General features: G+C 43.4%; 1 protein-coding gene across 1 annotated transcript in view; it reads left to right on the top strand.

Annotated features, from left to right (window-relative positions):
- The window catches only part of LOC116970091 (nucleotide-binding oligomerization domain-containing protein 1-like), a 53,761-nt gene that overhangs the window by 11,009 nt on the left and 23,794 nt on the right, over window positions 1-18,958 (top strand). Inside the window, exons 3-7 of the mRNA XM_033016823.1 lie at window positions 2,236-2,410; window positions 5,132-6,926; window positions 7,876-7,959; window positions 18,357-18,440; window positions 18,523-18,606. Coding sequence (XP_032872714.1) covers window positions 2,236-2,410; window positions 5,132-6,926; window positions 7,876-7,959; window positions 18,357-18,440; window positions 18,523-18,606 — 2,222 coding nt within the window. The remainder of the gene's footprint in view (window positions 1-2,235; window positions 2,411-5,131; window positions 6,927-7,875; window positions 7,960-18,356; window positions 18,441-18,522; window positions 18,607-18,958) is intronic.

Here is an 18,958-nt window from a genome sequence, read left to right on the forward strand (position 1 = left end):
AGGTTTCCTGAATGGGACATGGGCATAATAATTGTAGACCACAGCAAAGTAACATTGGTCTGACTCACCATTGCTGACCAAAATGACTATCTACACTAATCCCATTTAAAAAAAAAAAAAAAATTCTTTTTTTTTTTTAAATTCTATTTTATTTTTAATATGTTTTATTATTTATTATTATTTTATTTTTTTTTATTTTTATGATACTGCCTGTAAGGGAAATTCATTTCGTTGTCTCTAACTGAGACAATGACAATAAATTTGAATACAATACAATACAATACGATTACTTTGTTTCTTCTAAACCTGCCCAAATATTTTTTTTTAATGCAGTGAATCAGCACCAGATAACCACCGCTCTGTGAAAAACCTTACCACCAAAATCTTTCAATATTTCCCCTCACGTTAAATCACATCTTCTAATTTTAGATGACCCTACCCATTGAACAAGCCCATGATGATCTATAATCTCTACGGCGCTCATAATTTTATAACAACTCTCTGTACATTGATGCTGGAGGACCCTGTCATTAACTGTAGATGTCTCGCCATTATTAGTTGAACCAAAAGACATAACCTCACACTTGACTGCATTAAATTCCATGTGCCACTGCTCTGCCCAATTTTCCTGCTAATCCGTGTCCTTCTGTATCCATAGGCACCCAGCTCCAATATCTACAACTCCATCAATGTTCACTTCAACCACAGACATTTCAACCAAGGCATTGGTTTCAGACTTCTAATCAGAAAAGTACCCCTCCACCACTACATTCTACCTTTGACAACCAAGTCAATTTTGGATTCAGTTTGCCAAAATACCTTGGATCCCTTGTTCCCTAAGTTTCTGGATCAGCCTGGTGTGTGGGACCTTGTCAAAAACATTGCTAAAGTCCGCATCTACCATCTGCCTTCATCAATTTTTCCAGTAACTTCCTCAAAAACCTCAAATTTGTGAGGCAGAGTTTTCCACGCACAAAACCATGCTATCTTCCCTAATTAGTCCCTGCCTTTCCAAACGATCGTAAATCCTATCCCTGGGTATATATTTCCCAGTATTTGCCCTACTTCTGCTGTAAGGCGTAGCGGCCTGTGCATATTTCTACTGCCCTTCTTGAATATGGGAACAGCATTAGTCTTCTAGTAACTCTGCCAAGGTTAAAGATGATGTTAAAAATCTCCATCAGAGCCCCAGCAATCTTTTCCTTTTCTTCCTATCATTATCCCAAGATAGATAGTTGTCAGTTTCTTGAGGTATGTCTACCTTAACCGCATATTAATAACTCTACGCTTCCTCTTTCCTAATAAACAATGTTCCAACTATCGAGGTGAATGTTCTCCAACGTTCCATCCTTCCCATGGTCAATGCTGATGCAAAGTATTCATTCAGGACACCACATTCCCTAGTTGCACAAGAAGATATCCCTATTCATCTCTGAAGGGACCTACTGTTTCCCTACCTATCTTGCTTCTAACATATTTGTAAAATGTTATAGATTTAGAATAGAATAGTTTCTTTATTGTCATTGTAACATGAACCATGTACAACAAAATTTAAAAATGTCAGCCAGTCAGTGCACCATTCAAACATTTCTAAAAGCTAACGATACATACAAGGTAAAATATTAAAAAAGATAAACAACTAAAATAAATATCATGAAAATAGCACGGATAAACACCCAACCCTACATCCTTCTGTTGATTTCACAGTGTACCACAGTCCCTTAGTATGTATCGCCCCTGCGTTCCTTGGCGGCTACATTTAGTGCCTTTATAGCAGTGGGGTAAAAACTGTTTTTAAGTCTGTTTGTCCTTGTCCTTGTAGATCTGTACTGCCTGCCTGACGGAAACAGTTCAAACAGGGAGTGACCGGGGTGGGAAATGTCCTTTATAATACTCTGGGATTTTTTGATGCAGCGGGAACTGTGTAAGTCCTCCAAGGTAAGGAGAGTGCAGCCGACAATCCTCTGGGCGTTGTCAATGGCCCTCTGGAGCGCTTTCCTCTGAGCCGCTGTGCTGGTACTTCTTGACTCCGGTGGCCAGGGCCATTTCATGTCCTCTCAAGGGTCAATATATGTAGGGAAGCACAGATATTTTTCACCCCTTTTAATGAACTGACTTCTACCCTCAAGCAAACCGTTCTTGTTGAGGCTAAAATTTATATTCGCTGGATGCTACTTAGACATGGAAAATAAATAAATGTAGGTACGTTTGTTTTTTATTTCGTGTGTACTTTAGGTGCGTAAAATATTGGATATCACAATGGCTAAAGGCGAAGATTGTGCAGAGTACGTTGTATTTATTCTTTACTCTGCCAAAGGGATTTACTCAGATGTTCAGCCTTGGTTGAAAGAAATTGATTACAGCCCACCAGAGCACATGCTGAGAGAACCAGTACTGATTACAGATGCAGGTAAGTGAGTTCTTCACAAACATGTTGCGATGTTCATCAAATGTTCCTGTGCTGTTAATTAATTCAGCAGTTACTGCCTATCTTTAGTTGCCTTGAGCCATTTCAATGTGTGATTGTTCAGATTGGTACTGGAGCTGAATGTCATTAGTCCATCGTGTTATAGCATGTGATGGATATCAACACTACATTGTGAAAACCCTAAAATACTCACGGCAAGCAGTACAAAAAGGGATAATTCATTGTCTTCTATACAGAAGCATTTCCTTCCAGGCCATTCCAGTGTTACACTGTTGATACACATTGTTACACTTTTACATAGAAACATAGAAACATAGAAAATAGGTGCAGGAGTAGGCCATTCGGCCCTTCGAGCCTGCACCGCCATTCAATATGATCATGGCTGATCATCCAACTCAGTATCCTGTACCTGCCTTCTCTCTATACCCCCTGATCCCTTTAGCCACCAGGGCCACATCTAACTCCCTCTTAAATATAGCCAATGAACTGGCCTCAACTACCTTCTGTGGCAGAGAATTCCAGAGATTCACCACTCTCTGTGTGAAAAATGTTTTCCTCATCTCGGTCCTAAAAGATTTCCCCCTTATCCTTAAACTATGAGCCCATGTTCTGGACTTCCCCAACATCGGGAACAATCTTCCTGCATCTAGTCTGTCCAACCCCTTAAGAATTTTGTAAGTTTCTATAAGATCCCCCCTCAATCTTCTAAATTCTAGCGAGTACAAGCCGAGTCTATCCAGTCTTTCTTCATATGAAAGTCCTGACATCCCAGGAATCAGTCTGGTGAACCTTCTCTGTACTCCCTCTATGGCAAGAATGTCATTTTGATACACATTTCATTTTTGTTACGTTAAAATTAATTATAATTAAAAACAGCAATTTTGGAACAGATCAGTTCATTTAGTTTAGTTTAGAGATACAGCATGGAAACAGGTCCTTCGGCCCACTGAGTCTGCGCTGACCAGCGATTCCCGCACCTTAACACTATCCTACACATGTTAGGGACAATTTACATTTATATCAAGCTAATTAACCTGCAAACCTGTACTTTGGAATGTGGGAAGAAACCAAAGATCTTGGAGAAAACCCACGCTGGTCAGGGAGAGAACGTACAAACTCCGTACAGACAGCACCGATGGTCAGGATTGAACCCGGGTCCCTGAAGCTGTAAGGCAGCAACTCTACCGCTGCACCACCGTGCCATGATTGGTGTCTTTGCAGGTTGAGTCGGTAGTAATGTGCAATGTTTGCATTAATTTCGAGAGGACTAAAATGTAAAAGTCAGGATGTAATGCTAAGGCTTTATTAGGCCAGGTTTGGAATATTATGAAGATAGACACAAAATGCTGAAGTAACTCAGCGGGTTAGGCAGCATCTCTGGAGAAAAGGAATAGGTGACGTTTCGAGTCGCGACCCTTCTTCAGACTGAGAGTCAGGGGAGAGGGAAACTAAAGGTAGAGATACCTCTTATCTCCCTTCCCCCCTTATCATTGCCTGGTTTCAAATGTCTTCACAGGATGAATCCAGTGTTGTCAAATACTTTGATTATCTTGGGCACTTAAATTAAATTGCCTTTTGTTCAATCTGGTGCATTCATAAGATTATAGACCAAGTCGATGCTATATGATGCCGTTATTTATACTCTGTTTAATCCAGTGAGACAGAATAGCATTTCCATCAATATTGTCTCTGGGGCATAGTGAGAGGCGGCACAGTGGTGCAGTGGTAGAATTGCTGCCTTAGAGCACCAGAAACTTGAGTTTGATCCTGACTACGGGTGCTGTCTGTATGGAGTTTGTACATTCTCCCCATGACCACATGGGCTTCCTCCAGGTGCTCCGTTTTCCTCCCACACTCCAAAGATGTACAGGGTATTTAGGTTAATTGGCTTTGGTAAAATTGTCCCTAGCATGTAGGATAGTATTAGTGTATGAGGGGAATCACTGGATTGCGAGGACTCGATGGGCCCAAGGGCATGTTTCCACTCTTATGTGTCATTCCTAACTGTCACTGGATGTCATGTTGTCACTCACGGGCAGAGCACCAAGGCAAATTCCTGGTATGTGAATACTTGGCGAATAAACTTATTCATTATATAAGTTATTGATGGTCAGTATTTCATTATAGACTCATAGAGCTGTACAGCACGGAAACAGGAGTTTTGGCTGAAATTGACTCTTCCAACATAGTTGTCATACTGGACTTGTCCCATGAGCCCCCATTTAGTTCATAGCCCTCTAAATCCTCCTTATCCATACATTTGTCCAAACATCTTTTAAAAGTTGTAATTATATCTACTTTTGTAACTTCCTCGGGTAGCCCATTTCAGATAGGGACTACCCTTTGAGTGAAAAAGTTGCTCCTGAAGTCCCTCTTAAATATTTATCTTATTTATTTATTTCATAATGAAATCACCATTATATTTGCATCTTAGTGCAACAAGATTCAAGAGGCTCCAGTCACTGGAGTTATTGGATAACCCTATAATCTGCTCTAGTTTAGAGGGTCATATTACTATTAGTAGCCAGATGAATCTTGGAACAATTAACTTTTGAAATCTAAGCCAAAATATTATTTTACTGCACTAAAATGATTATACAGTACTTTGGATTACAATGAGTATATGTAAGATCAAGACAATTACAATGAATGACAACAATAAACCTTTATGCATGTGCATGTAATTCAATGTATGTCTTTCAGTCTGTCAATACATTGAGAAGCTCCGTAGTGCAGTACAACAAGATACCAGGTTCACTTCATCCTACACCCAGAAGGAGGATGTTCTGTTTGATGACATTTACACTGAGTCTATTATGGAGGTAATCAACGCAGTCAATGAAACCAAAGGGACCATCACCCACTTGCAGGATCTGTTCAGTGACACTGGAATCATTAACAAAGATGTTGAAACTGTGTTTGTAACGGGTGACGCTGGAGTGGGAAAGACCATTCTCCTCCAGAGACTTCAGAACCTGTGGGCAAAGGGAGAGCTCTGTGCTGATATCAAGTTCTTCTTCAAGTTTAAATGCAGAATGTTCAACAGCTTCGAGAAAGAAAACAAAATCTCTCTGCGAGATCTTCTGTTCAAGTACAACTGTTACCCTGATAAAGATGCTGATGAGATATTCAGTTACATCCGACAATATCCAGCCACCGTTCTCTTCACACTGGACGGCTTTGATGAAATGAATGTGGACCTTAATGATATCCCCGACATCTCATCGCCCTTCGAGCCCACACACCCTGTAGCCCTGGTGTTGAACCTTCTCAGAGGAAAGTTGTTAAAGGGATCCATAAAACTATTGACAGCGAGAACAGGCACAGATTTACCATTAAGGATGGTGAGAAAGAGAATCGTACTGAAGGGCTTTTCTAAGGAACATTGGCTGGGTTATTTGAAAAAGTCTTTCAAAAACAAGGGCGATCAAACTATAATTCTGACCCAGCTGGAGGCCAACCCTCACCTGTGTAGTCTATGTTCAGTGCCATTGTTGTGCTGGATTATATTTAAATGCTACGAGCACCTTCTGTTCGCAAGTAGTTCCCAGTCTTTGTCAAATTCAATTACACTGACTGATATCTACCTGGTTATGGTTGAGGTTTTCCTTAACCATAATTCCCAGGACAACCTGCACAGGAGCAATGACAGGAGCCAGCTAAACGTCTTCAGGAGACGGAAAGAAGCCCTAATGCGGATCGGCAAGTTAGCCTTAAAGGGCACTGAAAACAATGATTTGGTGCTCAACCAGGAGAAAATTGAAGCAGCTAACATTTGTGAAGAGGACTTCCAGTTGGGTTTCATCAAAACCACAGGTCAATATAATGGGCGTGGAAACCAAACAACATATGAATATATTCACGTAACTATTCAATGTTTTTTTGCTGCATTTTCACTCCTCCTAGATGACGAAATCAGTCCACAAGGGTTCCTGGCATCATTTAATGATGGTAATGCACCAAGATCCTCGTCTCGTACAATCAATAAATTCTTCAGCCTGAAGAGGGAATCCTCCACAAACGTCATCAAGTCATCCCGTGAATCTCTGCAGTTTACATTGTTCTTCCTTTGTGGCTTGTTGTCTGACAGTAATATCAGTCTGATGCAAAGCCTTGCATCCCCTTCAGCCATTAAGAAAAAGCAGGCAGTGCTAAAATCCTACCTGTTTAGCAGCATGAAAACGCATTTGAAAGGCCTTCCTCGACTGAAGCTGAAAGATGGCTGCAACCGAGTGCACGTACTACCGCGTTTCATATGGTTGATTCGTTACATATTCGAAAAGCAGAATCGAGCGGCAGCCAAAGTGGCAGCCAAATATATCAGTGCTGACTACATAAAGCTGAATTTTTGCAATGTTTCTTCTGCGGACTGCAGTGCTCTTGCATTCATCTTGAGGCACATCCTGAAACCACTGGCCCTGGAGCTGGACAACAACAACATCAATGATTATGGTGTGGAGCAACTGACCTCCTGTTTCTGGCAGCTCACAGTCCTCAGGTAATGACTGCTGCCAGATATGGCCCTGATCTGCCCTTATAAAATAGAATCATGGTTCTCCTAATTGTGCTGCAGTATTAGAAACATAGAAAATAAGAGCTGAAGTAGGCCATTCGGCCCTTTGAGCCAGCACCGCCATTCAATATGATCGTGGCTAATCATCCAAAATCAGTACCCCGTTCCTCCCTTCTTCCCATACCCCTTGATTCTGTTAGCCCTAAGAGCTATATCTAACTCTCTGTTATTGTTACACTGGAAGGTAAAATTCACCAATTCCATCAGATTTAGGTTTGAACTTTTAGGTGTGAACCTTGATGTACTTGTTAGAACTCTGGTCCCTGAATACAAAGTCCATTGAAATAATCCCACGGGGCAACTTTGATCAGTAAAATGATCCCACTGTATTGACTAATAGTACGGATGTCAGGGGTTATGGGGATACTGGGTTAATTCCCGGGATAGCGGGATTGTCATATGCTGAGAGAATGGAGCGGCTGGGCTTGTACACTCTGAAATTTAGAAGGATGAGAGGCGATCTTATTGTCAATTTTAAAAATTCATTTAAAAAATCAGGTTTTTTAATGAATATTAGTGGCCTCTTCCAAGTAAATGGGAGTATACTGGACACATCACCATTGACTGGAAAAAGCTGAGGGGCCAGATTTGGAGTACGCCAGGACCCGCTGCTCAACAGTTTACCGAACCTTCCAGGACCCTATAGTGAACCCTATGAAAGAGTGAGAAGATACATCTGACTTCCAACATGTTCCCACCTTATCCAAAGTCAGGAAGGTGCTGATATATGAAACCACTGGGTAACACCCATCATGATCCTGCACAATGCATCAAAATGCTCTTCTTTGATCTATTGACCAAATTCTATATTTCTAAATCTGAAATTAAATGTCAACATTTAATGTTTCTTACATCTCTTTTTAAAACAATATAGGTTGAGTGTGAACCAAATCACGGATCATGGCGTACGTATCTTGGTGGAAGAACTCAAAAAGTATCAGAAAATCAGAATACTTGGGTGAGAGTAACTGTTTCTAGTTGGTCTAATGCGCACATTTCATATTTTTTTGAAGCTTGATTGCATTTGTTCTGTGTTCTGTGTTTTGATTTTACTGATTGTGGGTGGTCAATGCGACTGTGCATGGAAAATAATGTCTTAGAATTTGATAGAGTTTATTGTTAAGTTATTGTTAATTTTATTGAGTTTATTGTACAGTTATGAAACAGTTGGACAGGTACATGGATGGGACAAGTTTGGAGGGGTATGGACCAAATGCAGGCAGGTGGGACTAGTGTAGCTGGGACATGTTGGCCGGTGTGGGCAAGTTGGGCCGAAGGGCCTGTTTCCACACTGTATCACTCTATGACTCGTGAAGAAATTACCAAGAAGATTGATGACATCAGGGCAGTAGACTTCGCCTGTGTGTAGGTATGTTACAATACGTACCTTCAGCAGCGCTGCAGTTCTGCCACTGGCCGTGTGCATGATTTTGGCGTGTTTGAGGGGGGGGGGGGGGGCGGGTTTAAAACGCGATTTTCTCTTACCTTGTCCTGGATTATATTTTGTCGGAGTCCAAGCGTTTGCTGAAGAATCGTTCCGACGGCCGTTCTGTGTCTTTTTTTTTTAAATTGCCGGACAATTTCAACGCTGGAGTCATTTTAAAACCAGCTTCTAATGCCGTAAACGCCGACAACGGGGACGGATTTCATGTAGGTGACAGGTAAAAGAAAGTCGTTTATTTTTATGTATAAAAGTGTTTCTTAAGAAGATGCCTTTAGTTCACATTTTAAGTTGCGAAACGGCGATTTAGTCCCCATACGAACTGGCATGCCGGTATGGGGGTATAAATCACCACAACCTCAAAGTTCCAAATGGTCCCATTCCAGTAAAACCCACTCGCAAGTTGATTTAAATGGCCATTAATTTACAGGTATTAAACATTAAATTCCTTCCATTTGGCCTATAAATCCATGGCAATGAGATTTAAAAAACATTTTTTATTGTGAATTCTAGTGTGAATGTTATTTGGACACTTAGGCTATTTAAAAATGTTAATCTATTCTTAAGAAATTGAAAAATGTTTAGATCTAGTAATTGAATTTTGTAATTAGCTACAATTAGGTAACTAACTAATTATATGCTTTAATTTCAAGTCATCTAAGTAAGATTGTTTCATATTTGTTTCAGAATGCTTCAATCTATAATTACTGAAAGTTTCTTTCAGTTCTCTTAATTTTTAATAAAGTTATGGCCATTTGACTGTCCTCGATCACAGCTTTTGTGTTAAGTCAATGGAAAAGCAATAGGGAACAAGATGCTTATTTCCGAGTATGAAAATGGCCATAACCTTTTTAATACTGAAGATATGAAAGTGAATTAGGTGTCAAATTAAACTTCTTTTTGTGCTTTATCGGATGGGATAAATTACAGACTTGATTTTTAAAATCTCAAAATTTTGTAACATTGCTAACTGTTGGACTTTAGTAAAGGCTTTTGACAAGGTCCTGCTCAGTAAGTTGGTCCAGAAGGTCAGAACACATGGGATCTAGGGTGAGCTGGTCAATTGGATACAAAACTGACTGCGTGGTAGTGAAAGGATGCTTTTCACAATGGATGCCTGTGGCCCATGATTGGTGCTGCATCCCCAGTTGTTTGTCATATATATTAATAACATAGATAAGCATGTAGGTGGCATGATTCGTATGTTAGCGGACAACACAAAAATTGATGGTGGAGTAGACAATGAAAATTAAATGGACATTAAAGATAGAAACATAGAAACATAGAAAATAGGTGCAGGAGGAGGCCATTCGGCCCTTCGAGTCAGCACCACCACTCATTGTGATCATGGCTGATCGTCCCCTATCAATAACCCGTGGCTGCCTTCTCCCCATATCCCTTGACTCCACTAACCCCTAGAGCTCTATCTAACTCTCTCTTAAATCCACCCAGTGATTTGGCCTCCACTGCCCTCTGTGGCAGGGAATTCCACAAATTCACAACTCTCTGGGTGAAAAAGTTTTTTCTCACCTCAGTCTTAAATCACCTCCCCTTTATTCTAAGACTGTGGCCCCTGGTTCTGGACTCGCCCAACATTAGGAACATTTTTCCTGCATCTAGCTTGTCCAGTCCTTTTATAATTTTATATGTTCCCGCCTCATCCTTCTAAACTCCAGTGAATACAAGCCTAGTCTTTTCAATCTTTCCTCATATGACAGTCCCGCCATCCCAGGGATCAATCTCGTGAACCTGCGCTGCACTGCCTCAATTACAAGGATGTCCTTCCTCAAATTAGGAGACCAAAACTGTACACAATAGCCCTATACAACTGCAGAAGACACTCTTTACTCCTATACTGAAATCCTCGTGTTATGAAGGCCAACATTCCATTAGTTTTCTTCACTGCCTGCTGTACCTCAAAGATACAACAGATTATTGCTCAACTGGATTAATGGGCAAGGAAATAGCAGCTAGAATTTAACTCAGACTAGGGTAAATTGATGTACTTTGTGCTGTAATATCTGGACATGACAGGCATAATGAATGGCAGAGGAGTGTTGTTGAGCAGAGAGACCCGGGATACAAGAACATACGTAGAAGTCTGACACGTGGTGATCTAAGCAGTCAGGGTGGTGAAGGAGTCAGATGGCATTCTTGTCTTCATCGGCTGCGGCTTTCAGTACAAGTCATGTTACAATTGTCCAAGATATTGGTTTGACCACACGGAGTTCTGATCATCACACAATAGGAAGGATGTGGCATAGGCACAGAAGGCGTCATAGTGTTTATTTGCAGGGTAGAGGAATCTAAAACTAGAGGGCATAGGTTTAAGGTGAGATGGGTACAATTTACGGGGGATCTGAGCAGTAAATGTTTCACGCTGAGGGTGGTAGAATAAGCTGCCAGTGGAACTGGTGGATGTAGGTGCAATTACATTCAAAATGCATTTTGACAAGTACAAAATTGCATGGGTTTAGGGTGTTATGAGGCAAATGGGACAAGCTCAGATTGGTATTTTCTTTGACAGGGAGAGTTTGGGCTGCAGGGCCTGTTTATGTCCTGCATGATTCCATGACTATCTCCTGTGCTGATGTTGTGAAGTTAAATAATTGCAAGCTCATTCTTACAGGAGGCGCAAGAGATGCTGGAATCTTGAGCAAAAAACTAAGTGTTGGAGGAGCTCAGTGTGTCAGGCAGCATGACCTGCTGGGTTCCTCCAGCACTCATTTTTGCTGCTTCTAATGCAGGACCAGGATGATTAATGGCCAAGATATAAATCGCACATTTACCCATTTTATGGAGAAATGCAAATCAAATGGTTATATGGTTATATGGTTATATGGAAAGATAACGTTAACAGTACTTTTGTATTTGTTTAATAGTTGTTAACTTTGATCAGTGCTGGAATGTGTCCAAGCACTCATAAAAGTGGCTTGCCTGGGATATCAGATCCAAATTCAGAATAAATGGATTGTTGAATTTTTTTTTTTTTAAAGATAAATTCTGCCACAGTTGCTTGAAATATACGATGTGGTAAATATGAAACAATGGAGAGACATAGATCAATTTGGATCTGGTACAAGAACACCAAGTTTTGGTCGAACTGAACAGTCAAAGTAAAATTAGCAAATTTGCAGATGACACAAAGCTGGGTGGCAGTGTGAACTGTGAGGATGATGCTATGAGAATGCAGGGTGACTTGGACACGTTGGGGGAGTGGGCAGATGCATGGCAGATGAAGTTTAATGCGGATAAATGTGAGGTTATCCACTTTGGTAGCAAAAACAGGAAGGCAGATTACTATCTAAATGGCGTCAAGTTGGAAAAAGGGGAAGTACAACGGGATCTGGGGGTCCTTGTACATCAATCTATGAAAGTAAGCATGCAGGTACAGCAGGCAGTGAAGAAAGCGAATGGCATGTTGGCCTTTATAACAAGAGGAATCGAATATAGGAGCAAAGAGGTCCTTCTGCAGTTGTACAGAGCCCTAGTGAGACCACACCTGGAGTATTGTGTGCAGTTTTGGTCACCTAATTTGAGGAAGGACATTCTTGCTATTGAGGGAGTGCAGCGCAGGTTTACAAGGTTAATTCCCGGGATGGCGGGACTGTCAAATGCTGAGAGAATGGAGCAGCTGGGCTTGTACACTCTGGAGTTTAGAAGGATGAGAGGAGATCTCATTGAAACATATAAGATTGTTAAGGGTTTGGACACGCTAGAGGCAGGAAACATGTTCCCGATGTTGGGGGAGTCCAGAACCAGGGGCCATAGTTTAGGAATAAGGAGTAAGCCATTTAGAACGGAGACGAGGAAACACTTTTTCTCACAGAGAGTGGTGAGTCTGTGGAATTCTCTGCCTCAGAGGGCGGTGGAGGCAGGTTCTCTGGATGCTTTCAAGAGAGAGCTGGATAAGGCTCTTAAAAATAGCTGAGTCAGGGGATATGGGGAGAAGGCAGGAACGGGGTACTGATTGTGGATGATCAGCCATGATCACGTTGAATGGCGGTGCTGGCTCGAAGGGCCGAATGGCCTACTCCTGCACCTGTTGTCTATTGTCTATTGTCTATTTGTCGGGGAAAAACACAAAAGGCTGGAGTAACTCAGTGGGTCAGGCAACATCTCTGGAGAAAAGGGATAGGTGACGTTCTGGGTCATGACCTTTCTTCAGACTGAGTCGGGGGAAAGGGGAACGACAAATTTACCCACTACTGAGGAGAAATGAATGGACAATATGCAAGAAGCGATGATAATCAAGGAAATGCAGAGCACAATAGGCCATTGTTAGCTGTGGAATAGATGACCATGAGTATACAGACAGAGGAACTTAACAGGACAACAGTGAAACTAGGTAGACGACTAGGGTGGGGGAGGGACGTAGATGGGAGATGCAAGGGTTGCTTGAAGTTAGAGAGATCAATATTCATACCACTGGGTTGTAAACTGTCCAAGCAAAATATGAGATGCTGTTCCTCCTGACCGTGGTCTACAACCCACCCCAGGCAGACGCCCATCTGGCACTGGAGGAGCTGCACGCCGTGGTCAACAAGCACCAGCGTCTTACCCCAAGGCATTACCACCGGAGCCGGAGACTTTAAGAAATCACTCTCTAACATCCACCAACATGTTGCCTGCAGCACCAGAGGACCTAACACCCTCGACCACTGCTACACCACCATCAAGGGTGCCTATCGCTCTATCCCTCGCCCTCACTTCGGTAAATCCGACCATACCGCGGTGCTGCTTCTTCCTGCCTACAGGCAGCAATTGGAGAACGAAGCCCCAAAGGTGAGGACAGTACGGAGCTGGTCGTGGGGGGGGGGGGGGGGGGGGGGGGGGGGGGGGGGGGGGGGGCAGAGGAACAACTCCAGGACTGTTTGGAGTCTGTAGACTGGGCAATGTTCAGGGACTCGGCAACGGACCTGAATGAATACGCCACAGTCGCTACAGACTTCATAAAAAAGGCCATCAAAAAGGTCAAAAGTGACTTCTGCTCCAAGCTGGAGGATGAGACAGATGTTCGGCAGCTGTGGCGAGGCTTGAATGCAATCACCATGCAAAATCAGGAGGCAGCTCAAATGTCAGCTTGCATCACTCCCTGACGAGCTCAATGCGTTTTACGCACGCTTTGATAGGGAGAACACTGATGTGCCTTCCCGAGCCCAATTCGCTGTGATGGTATTTCGGTCACAGTCACAGAGGCAAACGTCAGAAGATCCTTCAGAGGGGTGAATCCTCGAAAAGTGCCTGGACCTGATGGTATACCCGGGCGTGTTTTAAAAACCTGTGCGGACCAACTGGCTGGAGTTTTTACGGACATTTTCAACCTCTCACTTCTGAGGTCTGAGGTTCCCACCTGCTTTAAAGGGGCATCAAAAGGGGCCCAAGAAGAGCAAGGTGACGTGCCTCAAGGACTATCGACCAGTGGCACTAACATCTGTGGTGATGAAGTGCTTTGAGAGGTTGATTATGGCACAAATCAACTCCTACCTCGACAAAAACCTGGACCCACTGCAGTTTGCTTACCGCCACAATAGATCAATGGTGGATGCGATCTCACTGGCTCTCCATTCCGGCCTGGACCACTTGGACAACAAAAACTCATATGTCAGGCTGTTATTCATTGATTACAGCTCGGCATTTAATACCATCATCCCCTCCAAGCTGGTTACCAAGCTCTCAGATCTGGGTCTCTGCGCATCCCTCTGCAATTGGATCCTCGACTCCGAGGGAGTTAGATGTGGCCCTTGTGGCTAAAGGGATCAGAGGGTATGGAGAGAAGGCAGGTACAGGATACTGAGTTGGATGATCAGCCATGATCATATTGGATGGCGGTGCAGGCTCGAGGGGCCGAATGGCCTACTCCTGCACCTATTTTCTATGTTTCTATATTTCTATGTTTCCTCATTCACAGACCACAATCTGTCCGTATTGGTGGAAATGTGTCATCCTCGATAACAATCAGCACGGGAGCACCTCAAGGCTGTGTGCTCAGCCCCCTGCTGTACTCACTCTATACTCATGACTGCATAGCCGGACATAGTGCGATCTCCATCATCAAGTTCGCTGACGACACCACTGTTCTGGGATGTATCACTGATGGGGACGAGTCAGTATACAAGTGAGATCGACCGATTGACCAAATGGTGCCAGCACAATAACCTGGCTCTCAACACCAGCAAAACCAAGGAACTGATTGTGGACTTTGGAAGGGGTAGGATAGGGACCCACAGTCCCGTTTATATCAACGGGTCGATGGTGGAAAGGGTCAAGAACTTCAAATTACTGGGCGTGCATATTTCCAAAAATCTCTACTGGTCCCAGAACACTGATGCAATCATAAAGAAAGTACAACAGCGCCTCTACTTCCCGAGAAGATTACGGAGAGTCGGTATGTTAAGGAGGACTCTCTCGAACCTCCACAGGTGCACAGTAGAGAGCATGCTGACCGGTTGCATCGTGGCTTGGTTCGGCAACTTGAGCGTCCAGGAGCGGAAAAGGCTGCAAAAAGTAGTAAACACTGCCCAGTCCATCATCGGCTCTGACCTCCCTACCATCGAGGGGATCTATCACAGTCGCTGCCTCAAAAAGGCTGCCAGCATCATCAAGGACCCACACCATCCTGGCCACACACTCATAGAATCATAGAAACATAGATACATAGACAATAGGTGCAGGAGTAGGCTATTCGGCCCTTCGAGCCTGCACCGCCATTCAATATGATCATGGCTGATCATCCAACTCAGTATCCTGTACCTGCCTTCTCTCCATACCCCCTGATCCCTTTAGCCACAAGGGCCACATCTAACTCCCACTTAAATATAGCCAACGAACTGGCCTCAACTACCTTCTGTGGCAGAGAATTCCACAGATTCACCACTCTCTGGGTGAAAAATGCTTTTCTCATCTCGGTCCTAAAAGATTTCCCCCTTATCCTTAAACTGTGACCCCTTGTTCTGGACTTCCCCAACATCGGGAACAATCTTCCTGCATCTAGCCTATCCAACCTCTTAAGAATTTTGTAAATTTCTATAAGATCCCCCCTCAATCTTCTAAATTCTAGCGAGTACAAGCTGAGTCGATCCAGTCTTTCTTCATATGAAAGTCCTGACATCCCAAGAATCAGTCTGGTGAACCTTCTCTGTACTCCCTCTATGGCAAGAATGTCTTTCCTCAGATTAGGAGACCAAAACTGTACGCAATACTCCAGGTGAGGTCTCACCAAGACCCTGTACAACTGCAGTAGAACCTCCCTGCTCCTATACTCAAATCCTTTTGCTATGAATGCTAACATACCATTCGCTTTCTTCACTGCCTGCTGCACCTGCATGCCCACTTTCAATGACTGGTGTACCATGACCCCCAGGTCTCGTTGCATCTTCAGGTAGAAGGTACAGGAGCCTGAAATCCGCAACATTCAGGTTCAGGAACAGCTACTTCCCCACAGCCATCAGACTATTAAACACAACTTCAAACAAACTATGAACTATAACAACTTATTGCACTTTATCTGTTTATTTATGTGTGTATATATATAGTCTATGGTATATGGACACACTGATCTAATCTGTATTCATGCCTACAATTATCTGTTGTGCTGCAGCAAGGAAGAATTTCATTGTCCTATCTGGGACACATGACAATAAACTCTCTTGACTTGACTTGACATTTGGCCTCACTCTGACAATGGAGAAGGCCCAGGACAGAAAGGTCAGTATGGGAATGGGAGTTAAAGTGTTTGGCAACCAGGGGATCACGTAGGCTGAGGCGAACTGAGCGAAGGAGTTCAATGAAAGTATCTGTTCTTGGTCTAAACCAGCAGCTGCAGTTCTTCCCTACACATCTGTCAGAAAAACACTTCCTCATTCTACAGTGAACAGCAGATGAATGGGAGAAGTCAAACCTTGGGAAGAGGAAGTTGCAAATCTCTATTGCAGAGATGTTTCCCCTGATGGAGAGAAGACTAAAATGAGATTTAATATGTTGCAAGATTTGAATATAAGAATGAGAATCACAGTCTACTAGTGAAAGGGCCAGCAATCAATGGACATATTTAGAGTAATTGGTGTCGTGGAGGAAAGTATTTACCTATCAAGTTGTTCAATAATTGTCTCAACGCAAACCAAATCCTATTTGTCCTTCAACCCAGTGCTTGCTGACCAAGGTTCATAATCAGAGAAGGGTTTCGGCACGAAACGTCGCCTATTTCCTTCGCTCCATAGATGCTGCTGCACCCGCTGAGTTTCTCCAGCATTTTTGTGTACCTTCATAATCAGAGAATCAATTCCATGATTTAAAACATCTCACACTTATTCTCAAATCACTCTATGATCGGATGCATCTCTCGCTGTGTTCTCCTTTGAACCCCAAAGCTTTCTGAGATACCCCTATCTCCTTATGTTCTGGACTTGTGTGTGCCCCCACTCATGGCCATGACTTTAAAAACAAAGCCCCCAACTTCTTCAACAACCTCCTTAAATCCCTCCTCCTTTCTTTTGCCCTTCATAATGCTCCTTAAACCCAATTTTTCAAACCAAGGATTTGAAGTCTACCCTAATTACTCCTCATATGGTTCAAAACGAATGTATTTGATAATGCGTGTTTGAAGCAACTGGGGACAATTTACTATATTAAAGGCACTACATAAATGGAGGTTGTTTTTGCTGTTATATCTTGAGTTGTTTTGATCTCAAACACACAACATGATAAGATGATAGAACAAATTGAATTATACATTTCAAGAGGGAATTGGATGTTGTAGTTGCCAATTTCTTGTATTCTGGTTAAGATGACTATTGGCTTCCATTTTAAAAACACACAATGTAATTGGGGCAATGTGTAGCGGTTTAAAACAGTTTGCTGGACTGTGTTTTGCCGTGCTGCTTTGTGTGTGTGTGTGTGAACAGAAGAGTTGCAATTTACAATGGACTACTTAAACAATTGCATTATAGGGGGCAAGACGAATCAGATGGTTCTTTGAAAGCACTAGTTCATAAGTTCATAAGTTCATATGTGATAGGAAAAAAATTAGGCCATTCGGCCCATCAAGTCTACACCACCATTCAGTCATGGCTGATCCATCTTTCCATCTTAACCCCATTGTCCTGCCTTCGCTCCATAAAGGGCCTGTCCCACGAGCATGCGACTCCATGCAGCAAGCGCGACCTAACGTGGTCGCTTGAGCCGTACGGCCTCGCGGGGCTGGTCCCACTTCGATCGCAGGAGCCGTATGGAGTTGTGCGGAGCTGGTCCCGACATCGCACGGGGCTCCGAAAAAACTGACCGTGTTAAAAAATTCCGCGCGGCATCGGCCTGCCGGCCCGCAGCTGCCTCGACGCCGTACGCACCGCCTCGACGGGCATACGCACCGCCTCAACGGGCATACGCACCGCCTCAACGGGCATACGCACCGCCTCAACGGGCATACGCACCGCCTCGACGGCCATACGCACCGCCTCGACGGGCATACGCACCGCCTCGACGGGCATACGCACCGCCTCGACGCCGTACGCACCACCTCGACGGGCATACGCACCGCCTCAACGCCGTATGCAGCCTCTTCACGTCACTCACTCGACCTCTGCATGGCCCCCGCTTCCGGTTTGGTCGGGCTCGCAGCATGCAGGCGCATGCTCGTGGGACAGGCCCTTAACCCCTGACACCATACTAATCAAACAAGTCCACTAATTCACTGGTACAAGAATACTGAGACTAGTGGTAGACTGTTGTGCCACCAGATTCTGAAGGCCTTTGAATCAGTTAAGAAACAATAGATGTTGCAAAAACTGGAGGTAAGAATGGAACTATAACAGCTTCAACTTGGATTGGCTAAATGGTTTACCTCGCCTATAACTGCCTCTCAGTGTTAATATGTCAGAGATTTTCACAGTTGTTTAATGATGCCAAATCTATTTCAGACTTTACCAAAATTACATAAGTGATGTTGGTGCGAGGGACGTTGCCAATCTGGTCGAAGTTTGTCCGAGTCTCATTAATTTGAGGTGAGTCGGAGCAAAATGTTCTCCTTCAGAAAACACTTTCAAACAATGATAAAAACTAATCAAACCTTTTTTGTTTAAACAGAATCGGAAAAAATATGATCACCCATAAAGGAGGAACATATCTGGCTAAAGCGATACGAAAAAGCAAAACTATTCAGGAGCTTGGGTGAGTTGGATGTAGGAATGCACAAGGTGGAATTTATGCTAACTAAAGGCTCCTCCAACAATACCAAGTCACTTCAAATCTATTCAATCCTACAGGTTGGGGGAACTTTAAGGGCCTGTCCCACTTAGGTGATTTTTAGGTGACTGCCGGCGGCAGTCATGGTCGTAGCGGGACGCTGAAAAACCGGCTTCTCTGGACCTACCATACGACAATGTCCACAACAAACTCCGACGAGCTACGTCAACCAGCGATATAATTCATCGCAACTTGGGTCGTCCACCTACGACCATACCTACGACAACCTTCGACCACACAGGCAACAACTGACGACAACCGAAGTCCACTTACGTCC

Source organism: Amblyraja radiata, chromosome 2, assembly GCF_010909765.2.
Source record: "Amblyraja radiata isolate CabotCenter1 chromosome 2, sAmbRad1.1.pri, whole genome shotgun sequence".
Lineage (NCBI taxonomy): Eukaryota > Metazoa > Chordata > Chondrichthyes > Rajiformes > Rajidae > Amblyraja > Amblyraja radiata.